The following is a 14,609-nucleotide window of genomic DNA, read 5'->3' on the forward strand; positions in this document are numbered from 1 at the left end:
TATTTAGGCAATTGTGTTGCAGTGGAGATGAAGGACAGGAAATGACCTACAAACAGAGCAGGTGACATGCTGTCACATAGCCTAGAAAAAGAGTGATTAAACTGTGCTTCCAAGAGGATTATATCTGGAAAGCAGGGTACTTTCTTCTGTTTTCTGTATTATCTGCTCCTTGGACTTAGGGTGTTTTCCATGTGTGGGTTTGCAGTACTTTATTTTTGTTCAGAAACTATTCTGAGGATTTTTGGTGGTAATTCCCCAGGTATTTGGGGATTTATAGTATTCTACAGATGACTTCATCTACAGATGAGGTAGTGTTGTGAAGCACATCTATTTAGTGAGCTTACAGGAATTCCTAGTTCTAGTCTCTGATGTGAATCCAATATTGCAGTCACTTAACTGAATATTTCTGAATTTTTTTCAGTTTTTGTTTGGGGGAAAGAGAGGACAGAAGTGAAGGCTGTCAGTTGCTGATCTTGGTCTAAGTGTAGGAACCTGGCCATCAGCTGCTTGTTTCATTCGCACCTCAAAGGTGACTAGGAACACTGATGTTTAAAGTAGTCCTCCTCAATGAGGTGAGGGCTAGGAGTCACTCTTTTGCAGATGGTTTGAATAACTTGAGAACAGGCCAAAACTTTTCACTTGTTTCCCCTCACTCTGGAGGAGGAATGATTGTGATTTAGTACTTCTCACTATGGGAATTGAAACTGAGCTTTTTTTTTTATTGCTATAGGCTTCCCTCTGCAACTGAGCAAGTTGTTCAATCTAACCTTGCTCTAGTTTTCTACTTGACTTTTGTCCAGTGTTTAGAGGTTGGGGTTTACTGAGATTACAAAATCCTTTTAAGAAGGGTGCTGTGCTATTTAGCAGGTAGCACGTAGCCCTAGGTTTTGAAATCTTACTGTGTTTTCTAACTCTACTGCTGTATTTCTGGGTGACCATTAGCAAAGTTATTTTCCCTTTTTAATCTGGAAGAGAAGTAGCACTATGGCTCTCATCCTATAAAAAGTCTAAAATTTTACTGTTGGCGGGGGGGCTATGTAAGGTGTGAATTATGAGCAGACATGTATGGCTAACTTTTTTTAAAGCAGAGGTAGAGAAAAGGACTTTGTTCTGCAGTAAAATTACCTGAGCCTGAACAAAACGTCAGGTTCTTTCGTTCTGTTTAAAAACTTAAATTTTCTTGGTCAGAAATATTTTATTAGATATTTTTGTCATCAGTACTTCCATTAAATTGTTTTAATAGGCACATGACTATAAATTCTCATCAACCAACTTGATGTCTGTAACAAACTTTTTTGGTTGCTGTTTTCCCTTCTACTTTTTTAAGAAAGCTTTTCAAAATAGTAGTTTCAGATTCTTAGCCAAGTGTGAATACTGTTTGTCCTTAAAAGTAAAAGCATTACAGTGCAGCGTATTTAGTGTGTTTCTTGGTGTTGGTCATTATTTTAAACTGATAACCATATGGCAATGATGACAGATTCTTATTTGCTCCTAAGCTATATGAGGTTGCTAGGGGTTGTCAGATGACACTTGCTCACATGAGAGCCATTAACAGGGTGTTGTTAGAACAACCTTGCAACTAAGGGCGAGTCACTGCAAAAGCAACTATGCTTTTTTTTTTTTTAAGAGGCCATATGGTTCAGTCTTGTGACTACATAATTGCCGGCTACCTAATCACATACCAGGAAACAAACATAGCTAAAGTCAATATTAGCTGTTGTATCTGCTACAGCTTTGTGCCAGGCTTGGTAGGAAAAATTCTTAACAGCAGCAGGAGCAAGTCTACGATGGCTTCTGAAACTTGAAAGTCATGTCTACTCTTCTGTCTGGAATAATTGCAGCAGTACATTAGCTACAGCAGTCTTTCTGCATTAATGGCTTATAGAATATATGAAGATCTCTTTGCCTTTTTTTTTCCTAACAGGAAATTCAGTGGAGAGTGTTCCTGTATAGGGAAGAAAGCTGATGGTAAATTACCATTGTTAATGGTTGATCTATAGTAAAGAAATCCGCTTGAGGCTCTATCTCTTCAGCGGCTATTTAGTTTCTTTGAGGGAGCTTTACAAGAGGATTTGTAGCAAAAGAAAATGTGTGGGGGTACACCAAAAGCTACAAATGGCACAGGGGGACAAATAGAAAGAGCAAGAAACAACGATATACCACTTGGAAATAATCTCTCTTGTACCAAATTGGATGAAAGGATTAGAAAATCTTTGAGAGACCAAAGTGTCAGCTGTGTGAACAAAGTGACTAGACTGCTGCAAAACAGGTATGCATGTAACTTTTTTGATATATATGATTTTTGACAGAGAATGGACATTTTTAGTTGATACTAGATTTATAATGATGTGCCTTAAAGGCTATTTTGTAAATAATTGGAAAAGTTCTATTAGAAGCTTATTCTTGCTGATGATGGTGACTGGTACTCCAGAAAGTCTTCCCTGTTGTTTGCAACTGAATCTACATTCTTGACTCTGATGTGTAAGATTTATATATATGCAAACTGAGGCATGAAGGATAATTGCCTTTCTTTTCAGTTAAGGTTAAATAATCTTACCTTCTCTTTCTAGTTTTCTAATTAGTTTCCCCTCTTTTGTTTTTTTTTGCCACCTCCTGTGTTAGTGGGTCAAGTAGTAACAGTGTGCAGAGCAGACAGGAGAGAAAGCTATGAAGTGGGGGAAGAATGGAGAGGGGAACCCTCTGCTTTAACTTCTAAATAATCTTTAGATCAAGCATTACATCAAAGTAATCTGGAGTATGAACAGTGTTTCTTTGAATTTTGTAGTGTCTTTTTCAGATGTGCGCCAGCATGTCTCCAATGTCTGAGTCGCTACTGCTGCGTAACTGTGTTGAAAATATGATTCAGGGCAGCTTTCTTCCAAATTAATATTCTACATTCAGGATTGCTGATCTAAGAAGCAGAAAAATATAGACAGATAGATAGGTATATAGATATGTTTCAGCCTTTTTATTTCTCTAGCCTATAGAAATTGCACTGAAGTAGTGAGTGGTTAGTCACTTTCAAAAATGTTTTAAGGTCAGCTGAAGTAGTTTTTTAATATAAATTAATAGGTCACTCTTCAGTTATTGCATGCATGCGTGCTGATTATTATAAAGGTGAACCAAAAGCTTTCTTTGTAAAGATCAGGATTTGGAGATCTATATTAGCTGAAAATACTGATTTGGGGCAGAATGAGAAAACTTTTTGTGACTTTTTTCCAGAAACAAACGAGTCTGCTTTCCCCTAAGTAAAAGACGTCTTCTTGCCTCCATGTCTCATATCTGTAATGGGAGAAATGTTGAACAAGCCAAAGGAAAGTAGCTTATATGCCAATTTAAGAGAAAATAAAGCAAACTTAAGCTTAATAGGGAATCTGGGCAGAAAACTTCCCAGGATATCTGTAACCTGTTCCAAACTTGTGGCTTCCTTTCAAAAAAAAAAAAAAAATCCATGTGTTTTAATATCTTTAGTAGACCTGGTTTTCCTGTTGTATGAAAGTAGAAAGCTTGGGTTTGGTTTTTTTTTTAAATTTATTTATTTTGACTTGAAGATGATGTTTATTAGTCCTAGCATCTTCCACATGCAGGAAAGATCCAGTCTGATAGTGAGCCTAGATAAGCTAGGCTGTTCAAACAGACTGCTGATGCTGAAGGGAGTAATCACATTGCCTCTTCTTCCTTTGCTTTCTGACATCATGCTCTTGTCCTTTTTCCCCCTGTGCTAGCCTTGGCTTTTCCAAATCCTTTGGGAACTGGCTCCCCTTAAGGAGTCAGTTCAGCTCACTAAGCAGGCAGAAAACTGACTTGGAAACAAGAAAACTCAATTAACATTCTAACTAGCCTCGATATTTGTTTGGAATGTATTGGGAACATTTTCTTTGTGCCCTTTCCTAAAGGTATATACCTCCATGGATGAAGTGAATTAGTATAACTCATGCTGCCACCAAGAGGTGAAGATTCCATTGCCTTCCAGTTCTTTCTTCCTTTTTCCAGCTAAGTTTCTGATCTGCTTTCATGTGCAGGGATAGACTTCTGCTGCTGCAGAGAATTCACTTAGTTTATGGAAAGGTCCAGCAATTAGCAGAGCAGACATGAGTAATAAGAAGGGTCATGTAGTTCCAAAAAGAGAAGGGAGAAAGAATATGTGGGGCTTTTATTTTTTTGTGGTTAAATAAGAAAACATTATGTTTGGTCAAAATAACCACATTTAACCTGAAATATGAACACCCGTACAAGCTCATATTAATTTAATTAATTCAGCTAATTTTTTAAGAATATGCAGGACCTGGCATAATACATTGTTTTTAAGCCGAAGTGAAACATTTCAGTTAGCTGTCAGTCTCTTCAGAAGCCTGTTTTGTCATTTTGCAGTACATTGACACTCAGGTGGCTGAAAAAGCCCCTACTATAATTGTATTAATTTTATTTGTAACATTTGTTTTATAAGTCATTTAGCAATATGTATTCCTTCAGCACAGATCTTTTATCATTCTGTTTACTAAGTAGTTCTTAAAAAGGAATTGAATATGTAAGATCTTTATTGTATAAGCAGAATGAAAAAATTTTTATGTAAACAGGGCTAAGGCAAATGATGTTTCAGTTAGTGTTTAGCAAAATTTATTTTTGAAGGCTTTTTTTAAGCTTGCTGAAGGAAGCAACAGTTGTTGTCCAAAAGCAGTGATTGTAGCACATTTGTTCTTGCTAAACTTTCATAAGAAATACGAAGCTTACTCTGGGGGCTCTGTAGTTTTGTTATCAGAAGTAACACTTTCAGCAGTAGGTACATGTGCAAAACTACTCATATTATATAACTCACATAGCTTCCTTCAGTACTTAAATATGGTTGGGTAAGCTGTTTTAGGCAGAAACAGGAAAAAGAAACAATCAACAGTGTGCCAGTTTAGATTTTACCAAATGAGTATAAGGAAAACAACTGAGTCTTGAGACATGAAGTAGGAGAGTGTTGGGGGTGGTGGCGAAGTGCTAAAAGGGCACTTCTGGTATGAATAAACATTGATATTTGTTATAATTGGACATGGAGTAGACTGTTAGAATCTCATAATGTGGTGCAGCTGGAAAATAAGGAGCTTTTTGTAAGCGTGTTGAGGGTTTGCTTTCCAGTCTGAAAGTGGAAGAATTAATAATTTCATTACAGAATTGTCAATGAAAAATAGAAAATTCAACCTAATAATGTGCAAATTCTGGTGCAAGCTTTTCACATAACAGTTTCAGAATCTTCTTTTTCCCCATCCTCTATCTCCCACATATGCATCGTGAGGATCTTTTTGTTGCCTTAAAGTTAACATTAGTTCATATTGTGGCCTTGGGGGGAGAGAGGAAAGGGTCTGTTATCTCCTTCACTGTTTTTTTTTTTTTTGAGGATAGAAATACATATCCCTTCGTCAAACCTGGTGGTTGAAATTGATTAGTGAATTAACAAGTAATTGGGCGAGGTGAACCTGTATGCATATAGGTTGCCTGTGAGCACAGGAGCCTTTTTTCCTTAGGAAAAAAAAGGCTAAAATATTTCTGTTGCCTATTTCAGATATTTTGGTCTTACTTTTTAGAAACAACTGATTGAAAAGTGAAAGGTTTTTTCTTCTTACTCAAATCCTTAAGCTATTACTTTCTAACATCTAAAGGAATGTTAAGCTGTACAGTACAGATATGTGGTGGGTTTTTTTCATGAACTGATATTTTATGCAAGAGAATCTTAACTCTTTTTCAAAAACTGTATGTGAAGAAAAAAAGAAGCACATGCCTTTCAGCATTGCTAAATAAGCAAAAAGCTGATACAGAGGCAAGTAATGATTTGGGGTTTTGGTTTTTACGCATATGAAACTGGAGCTGACCAATGAGCCTTTGTACTGTCTGTATTCTTCAACACACTGCTTTTTAGGAGATGATTGAATGCTCCCACTGTCCCTGTTTTGGTGGCTGTATGTTATATAAGCTAGCTTGAACAATAAGGGGTGGAAGTACTGTAAGCAGTCTGCTCATCAGCTTTTGTGATGGGGAAAAACATCCTGGTCATCTGACTAGTCTTGGGCCTGGTGCTAGATTCTACGTGGAAGTAATGAGACTATGCATTTATATGCCTGTATAACCTGCCTATAGATATACTTAATCTTATCAAATGAGATTTTGGTAGGATGGATCTCTTCTGTAACAGGTAGGACTGCTGCAGGAACTGCATCTGTGTTTTGGGTAATTCAAAGCCTGAAAGCAAAGACTTCATTAGAACATAAGGTTGGTATTTAGTTAGTACTCCAAGAAGCATTATCTGAAGTCACTTCCCTAGATTTGGTCTATTAGTCACATAAAGCTCTGTATGATAGATTTTATGTAACTTCTTAGCTTGTTGCTGTCTGGTACTAGAATCTGTTTGAAGTTCTGAAAGACTGCATCAGTCTCTGATTCTAGCATGCCGTGTGGAAAAGGCACCTCAGCAGGCTGTTCAATTGGCTTCTACTTCAGCATTTGTTATAAAACCCAGTTCACATCTCATACAGAAGTTGACACCACGCAAGCAACATATAGTTTGCTTTAGTGTAGAATGTGGGAGTTCACCTGTTCATAAGGAAAACTAAATTCATGCAACATAAGTATTGAGCATGCTTTTAGCATTGGTGGGCTGATGCAGAGCTGGATTGGCTCAATCTGTGCCTGCAATGAATCTTTCTCAGTTTAGACTTGAGTCCTGTGGTCTGAACTACAGATCCTGCTGTGCCAGTCCTCGAGATAAATAAGGCTTTGCACTTGCATACAATTTAAATTAAGGCCATAGAGATGTACCCTTTCTTTGTTGTTTAAAGGAGGGAAGACCTGTGGCCTTTTTAAGAACGCAGCATAGTTACTTCAGGTATTGTCTGTTGTAGAAAGTGTGTAAGTAAATAGGTAGCTGTATAACTGAAGAGGTATCAGAGTTATCTGGTACTGAAGAATATCAGATTCATGCAGCAGACTAGAATGAAGTCTATTGATGGCCCTGACTTCTCACATTCTGTATAACTGGATTTTGTGATAGCATTGCATAGGCAGTGGGCTGGGAAACTAGTAACAGACTTTTAAAACAGATGGCATAGTTGCAGCTCTCTGTATATGTGAGGTGTGTAGGATCTTTGTTGGGCAACTATCAACAATAGTATCAGGTCTGATCTCATGCAGGTTTACTTAATGCTGTGACTCCCTTTGAAAGGGAAGACTTGAAAAGAAATCTGCCTGGCACTCCTAGCATTTTGGAGACAACATGTTACAAACATATCAACAAGTTTCCTCACTGTTGATGGCAAAACAGCCTTTAGCATCGTTCCATAATCTGGCTTTGATGTGTGCTGGACCCTTTTATATTACGTACATGGAGTGTACTTGTATCAGGGTACCTTACAGTGGAGATAAGTATCTGGCTTATTCTGTCCCAAGGTATTTAAAAATAGAATAAAACCTTCCAGACTGATGAGGCCTTTCAGCTTTGAAAAAGGTGCTTATTTAGGCTTATTTTTCTTTCTAGCTACATGGAAAGGGGAGTTAATCCCTGAAATGCAAGATAAAGCATGAAGAAATTAAGCTGGCTTTATAATGATTTTAAATTTGCAAGTCTCTGAGTGTGCTCCTAAAGCAGTTGCCCATGGTTACCTTACTGACTCTAGCAGGAGTTGATGGTGTTTAAGTCACTATTGATTTATGGCTACTAACAGAGCATGAAATAAAAGAAATGGCTTCAGAAATTCTTTTCTTTCAGCTCTATAGAGTTTTTGTGCTCTTCCTTCAATTCTATACTGTCCTTCTCTGTAGGTCAGAGTTTGGAAAAAGTCCTGTATGAAACATCCTTTTGGGTGGGAGATCAGCATGGCCTTGACTGTTATGCAATTTGTTAAACCAACAGCTATTAATAACAGTTGTACTCTTACCCCCTAGATGTGGTCCATCCAGGTCAGGAATGAGGCAATAAGACTGAGCACCAGTGTTGTGTGGCACTGCTATATGCAGTAGTAGGTTTTTTCCATTAATTCCATCCTGTCAGCTGCATAAGATGAACAGCATTTTCTGTAGTTGAACTGGAGGCCAAGCAAACCTCCATGTTCTGACGTGCAGACTGACTCCCTTTGGAATTAGGAAATAGTCTCTTGCCATCGCAGCCATGATCAGTTGTGCTCCTTAGCCTCTTGCGGTAGCACAAGGAGGCAAGTTGTGTGCCATGGTGTATCTCTGAGGAACGGGAAGATTCTGGCCTGAGAGTTTTTTGCTTCAGATTGAATCTTGGTGGTATCTTGGTTTCATCTACTAAATGAGTTTCATCATAGTGAGAGGTCAAGTCTTGGTAATCTACAATTGCTCTGTAAACCCTCAAACATCTCGGAAAAGAAAGGGGAAAAATAATGGATCAACATAAACCTTGTCTTTCAGTTACGAGAATTAAACTTTGGAAAAATTGTAACTTATATTGCCAGGAATAGGTCAAAGGGAATTGGATTTGTGGTGCTTAGAGGAGAGAAGGATGAGGGAGGGTATAAGCCTTGAGCTTGTGAAAGGCTGTAGTAGAGAGAATGGTAATCCGTTGTTCTTTATTGCCACTGAGAGAATTGCACAAAATAGTACACCTATCTTGCAATTAGGATGATCCAGAATCTGTACAGAGGAGAGAGTAAATTTAAGGGAAGTTAAGCCCTGGAGCGGATTGCTGAGACCAAGTTTTGCGTTCCCTTTCTGGAAAATTTTGAAGAAAGGTTGGATGAAAATTGGTCTGGCTGTGCCTGCCTGTGTATCAGTGACACTGGGCTTGGATGCTCCTTTGAGTTCCTTTTTGGTCAGAGTTCTGTGATTTAAGCCTGTTTCTTGTAAATGCTGAGTAAAAGATGTGTTTGCCAAATACCGGTTTCTTCACTTAAGTAAGCCTGCAAAGTAAGCACACTTTTAACATCTTGTGTTTATAATCTGCAGCTGGTCCTCTTCAGAGTTTGACTTGAATGAAATCCGCCTGATAGTTTACCAAGACTGTGAGAGGAGAGGCAGACAGGTCTTATTTGATTCCAAAGCAGTCCGCAAAATTGATGAAGCTGTGGTTCAGGTATGAAATGCTAATTTTGCTTTTGTCCTACTGCTCTTTTGTTTCCCTTCACAAAAGCAGGAATTACCATATGACAGTGTCAACTTCTCAATCTTACTTGTGATTTTTTCACTTGATTCTGTGATAGCTGCAACAAGGGTGTGTTAGATTCTAAAAGCCTATGAACAGATGTCTGGTATTTTTAATATGAATATGGTATTGAAACTTAACAACTTAGACCTGATTTGCTTTCAAGCAAAGCAATCTATATATACCCCTTTAAACTGAGTATTTCCTTACCCTTTTTAATGTCAACTGGGTTTGCTTTTTGTTGTTAGCCCTGGTTGTGCTGTCCCATTGTTCCAGTGATGTCTAGCATGTCTCTAAATGTGCTTGTCTTCCTTTGGTGTTTGGATTAGTAAAGTTGTTGGCTTTATGTGAATTAAAACAACTCCACTTTTGCTAACCATGCTGTAATGTGTAAGACTGACACATGACAATATATGGCCATATAAGTTTTGGTGACACACATAGAAGCAAGAGTAGGTGCTGTCAAGATGCAAATTCTTTGTGCTGCTCTCCAGGCACACAAATTGTGGAATAATACTTCCAGGAAACTTAGGTGATTTTAAGACAAGTAAAACAATAGTAGCTTCTGTTTTGTGGTCATTTTGGTTTGGGGTTTTTTTGGTTGTTTGGTTGGTGTTTTTTTTACTAGCTCTGTGTTTCTCTTCTACATTGAATTATTTCAAATTTTTGTTTGTTTTGAAGCCTTTGTTACAACCAGCAGCTTCAGCCTGTCAGACTAGCATGGCTTATTGTAGAATCACTAGCTATATACAAATATTTGTGACTTGTAGAAATTACATAGGAAGATGCTTAAAAACCAGCAATCTCTATTTCGGTCACACTGCAAATATGCCATTGTGTCAAATCAGTTAAGACTGATGAGCATTATCAGCTGATGACTGATCATCTACTTAAGAGGGTAAATGGGTCAGATTGGTCAGTTAATCTTGCTTCCCCCTCAAGGTCATTACTTTGTGTCTTAAAGTTGGTTTAAAACACCCAGCATGTGAGGAAGAACTGTATTTCTGGCTTCATTTAAATACTCAAATTATTCCACTTGCTTGAATACTTTAAACTAAAAGTTAACTACAAAATGTCCTGTCAGAAACTCTATGCAACACTGTCATAAAACAGCTTAGAACCTCCCTCATAACACATGATACAGGCTATAATCTGTTTTGTGGACAGACACTAATTTAGGTACCTTTTAAAACAGTCAAAGCACTTTGAATGGCATGCAAACACAGATGTTAAAAGTGATCTTGAATGTTTCATCATTTGTTTGGTATGTTATCAAGCAGTGAGCCTAAAACTTGATTCACTTAAAGTTAAGGCAGAATTACTCTCAAGCTAAGTTCTGTTTAAACTATAGTCATGAAAGCGTATATGTGTATTTATCCATTTTCCTGAAATACAGTAAAGCTTATTCACATTGAACATTCAAATACATTGTTTGTCTTTAAAGCATATAATAAACTTATCTGCGGGAACTAGCAGGTCTGTATTCCATTTAAACATTTTTTTTTAATATACTGCATTTCTTTTCAGTGTTCTTAATCTAATCTCCAGTTCTTTCTGCAGATGGCATATATCAGACCACTTTTATTAGGCATTTTTGTCAATAGCTCATTCAACACATGACTACTGGCACTGGTGCATTTCTAAACCCCTAATGACAGTCATATTGGGATTAGATAAGCAATAGCACAAATACTATGCCAGGAGAAACTGCACAAAAGGAGTGTAAATATAGGATAAAATATAAAGTCCAGGATTTTACTTTCTTTAACATGCTAGTAGGCTTATTTTTAAATCAGTAAAGGAGCTGTGCTATCACTGTAGTTTAAATTCAACTTTTAAAAAATGACAAATCATCTACTCTGCTCTTCTTGGCCTGCTCTTCCTCTTCTTCTGCATCTTTTGCCCATTTCATCATTTTGTCATTGGGACTTGAGTATTCTAAAACTTATTACAGTTACTGCACTGTAGCATTCAAAGTGTTCATCTTAAAAATCAGTCATGTGGAATATTGGCTTCTACTTTTATTTCCATTTAATTTCCTGTTATCCTTTTTTTTTCTTGTCTTGCCAAGCCCAAAATATGTGATGTAAATTTGGCTATGGCTGCTTTTTACTAGCATCTAGGTTATTACTATTTCTTTTTGCCTGTTTGCTTGTTTTTTCTGTAAACTATCTACAGGTACCTTGTTGACATTTTAAAAATATTTAGTTGATCTCTGCCAATGCATGTTCCCAATGAGGTAAACCATGGTGGTGCAAAATAAGACTTGTAAAAATATACTTCATTCTGATGTGCACCAAATGATTGAACATTTACATTAATACACATTAAATATATGTTCATTAAGGAATTTCTTAAATATATAAAAAGTTTAAGAGTGTGAGATATGCTTTCTTTAGACTTTCTAAGTAGTTTTCATTGCTGCAAAGTTACAGATTTGCTCCCTTCATACAAATCCTTTCAAGTGCATGTGAGAAGTATGTTTGAAATAATGTGGCCCTTTTAACTGACATCTAATGGACATTCAAATTGGTAAAAAAAAAAAAAAAAGGGCAGCTGTTAACCCAATGAGTTTCTTGTTTTCTTTTTGTTCAAGAAAACTATTTAGCAAATACCAATGCATTAAATGCAGCTTGTCTTATGAAACATATGCGAATAATATTAATGTAATCGGTATCTTTCCAAGAATTCCTTTGCACCTTTTTGATCAGTTCTAAGATGATGTTAAAACGGTGACTTGAGAGTAAACTTTGAATTAAATGGTCATCTGTATTTAAGCATTTATTTGCTTGCCTTTTTTTTTAACGCAACTCCTTTACAGGTTTAACAAATAGATTTTATGACCTGGTAATTCTACTAAAAGATGCATTTATTCACCCCTTTTTTTGCTGGCTGTTCTTCTGTTTAAGAAATCTGTTGCTCAGTTGGGGAGCAAAAGTTTTATGCAATTTGAGTGATTAATTGTGCAAATGATTACAAAAATTGGTTTGGAAGCAACCTATAAGCTGAGATTTTGTTTACATAAACTTTGGCAAATGTTACACAGAGCAATTCATGACAATTAGGAATGATCTTCCACTGGAACTTTGACTAATTACTCTGTGTGGGATACTATGACATCTTGTCTGACTATAAATGTGCGAGTAGTTTTGCACTTTCTCTGATGGCCTTCTTTAAAAATCTTTTAAAACTTATACATATTTTCTGAACCAAATAAGAGTATCTTATTTCTGTTGCTTACCTGTAGTTTAAGAAAAACCTTGCCATGGTATGTTTACAGATGGGATTTCTCATATTTGCTTTAATTGTTTTCATCATATTACTCTGTTTTGACACAGAAAATGGCAGAGGATGCTTCTGTAAAGACTTCTGCCAAGAACTGCCAAGCAAGCAATGGGAACAACAATATTTCTTCCCATAGTCCCTCAATAAGTTGTATGCAAAATATCAAAGAACAGATACCGAAGTATCAGGTAATGTTCATTACTTTTCTTGCTTGCGTTTATCCATTTTACTGAAGACGTTTGTATATAAAAGCCTTAACTTACGTGTATTGAATGACTAGTTACACTTCTAGTATATTACAAGTTGATCTGAACCTTGAGATATCTACCCTATCTTTAAAGAGCTGTAGAGTAAAACATGTGGGTACATCTTAACTTTTTGGTCTATCTTGGTCTTGCCTTTGAAAGAGTTACAAAAGATATTTAGGAGCATTATTATTTGTGAAGGTCATAAAAAGCACTATACTGTTCTCTGTTCTTGTAAGATGTCTACCTATGCCTCAGGTCAGTTCTGAAGAAGCTGTTGAACATGGTATATTAAGAGTCCTTTTATTCTGTCTTACTGTAACATGAAATCTTTGAGAGAACTATTTTCTAGGTACTCTGGCTGTTTCTCAGTGAAAACATAAACATTTCATCTAGAAAAGTGTAATTTTGAAGCACATATAGATTAAGGTAGAAAAAAAAAGATATTTAACTAGAAGGTAAGTGATTTCCTTCAGAATTAACAAACTTCTCTCCATATTTGCTATTGATGATCAGTCTTTGAAACAAAATAAGAAATCAGTCTGATTATACTTAGAAACACAGTCTTCACAAATTATTTTCCAATCAAAAATGTTTCCAAGAAGCTTTCTATAAAGGCAGAGAAAGAGAATTTACTCATTTGAATAAGGAAGACAGTTTAATGGTTGGGGATCCGGACCACAGAATTTAAGTCCTGTGAACACCTACAGGTTTCATCAAACACTCCATTATATGGGAATGTTGCTGGACACAGCTATTTCTTTGGAAATACAGTATATCTTTTTTCCTCTTTCTTGCCTTTGGAAGTCCCCTGGTACAAGGGTAACAATGCCCATCTAGTGAGTAAAATAGAGTATGTCTTCCAGCTGTACTTGCTTGTACATGCACTTAGTGTGTTAGAACCACACAGGATCTTAGTCTACATGGAAAAGAACTTATTTGTATTCTCCATCCAAAATCTAGCACTATGGCACTGTGTTAAATTGAAATAGTATGCCAAGTTATTATTGACTTTGCTCTTCCCATCTTGTCTGTGTAGTACACCAGGCCAGCCTCTGATGTCAACATGCTGGGAGAAATGATGTTTGGCTCAGTAGCAATGAGTTACAAAGGTTCCACCTTGAAAATTCACTATATACGGTGAGTGTCCTTTTCTTTGACGCACTCTCTTGTCAGGCGCTTGGAATTGATGACTCACTGAAATGACTGTTTATCCTTTCAGCTCTCCCCCACAGCTGATGATAAGTAAAGTCTTCTCAGCCAGGGTAGGAAGCTTCAGTGGAAGTAACAATAAGTAAGAACCTTGTTTTTATTTTTTTCTTCCATATCCAATGCAGTTGTCTTTTCTTTCTCCTTTTGTAGTCCTTCTGTCACTGCTTCTAAATTTGACTTAGCTGAAGTGGAAAAGTCTAGTAGAAAATCAGAAATGGCAGCTGTGGAGAAGGATTCTTCTTGGTAGATCACAGCCAGGCCACCCAAGTTTAAAAAGTAAAATCCCTCCAAGTTTCTGCTTCTTAATTTGTCTAGGGCATGCAATTAACTTCAGAGGTTAGGTGCTTTGGACAATCAAAGCCTCTGTGTCTTCCTGCTGCCACCAGAAGGGTGAAAAAGAGGTGTGTGTTGAGAAAGCTTTGTGTCTCTGTACCCCACTTCTGTTTCCTTCAACAATGACAGAAGATACACTGTTTCTCATCTGTTCCCTCTTTCCTTGTCCCAAAAATGCACAAATGTGAATAAACTGAATCCCAAATGTGACATACAGAAACTTATAATAATTCAAAGAGGGAGCCTATATAGAAAATAAATGCCTGTTTCCTTACAGCTTCAGAAAACCTACTGGTCCTTGAGTTAGATTGTAAAATTAATCCTCAGCCTTCTTTTTTTCATAAAATGAGCCTAATTCTCAAGCTAATATTAATGCTTATTGATCACATTCTTAAGGA

General features: G+C 36.8%; 1 protein-coding gene across 7 annotated transcripts in view; it reads left to right on the plus strand.

Moving 5' to 3' along the window:
- FNIP2 (folliculin interacting protein 2) overlaps positions 1 to 14,609 on the plus strand; it is a 59,690-nt gene that overhangs the window by 21,425 nt on the left and 23,656 nt on the right. For 3 of the 7 annotated variants that reach the window (XM_069786111.1, XM_069786109.1, XM_069786115.1), the window contains exons 2-5: positions 8,941 to 9,067; positions 12,475 to 12,609; positions 13,706 to 13,806; positions 13,889 to 13,960. In XM_069786111.1, coding sequence (XP_069642212.1) covers positions 8,941 to 9,067; positions 12,475 to 12,609; positions 13,706 to 13,806; positions 13,889 to 13,960 — 435 coding nt within the window. Of the gene's footprint in view, positions 1 to 1,702; positions 2,270 to 8,602; positions 8,727 to 8,940; positions 9,068 to 12,474; positions 12,610 to 13,705; positions 13,807 to 13,888; positions 13,961 to 14,609 lie in introns of those variants that run through there. The other 4 variants (XM_069786105.1, XM_009926292.2, XM_069786110.1 and 1 more) reach the window with 4 other exon arrangements.

This window comes from Haliaeetus albicilla, chromosome 1, assembly GCF_947461875.1.
Source record: "Haliaeetus albicilla chromosome 1, bHalAlb1.1, whole genome shotgun sequence".
Taxonomy (NCBI): Eukaryota; Metazoa; Chordata; class Aves; order Accipitriformes; family Accipitridae; genus Haliaeetus; species Haliaeetus albicilla.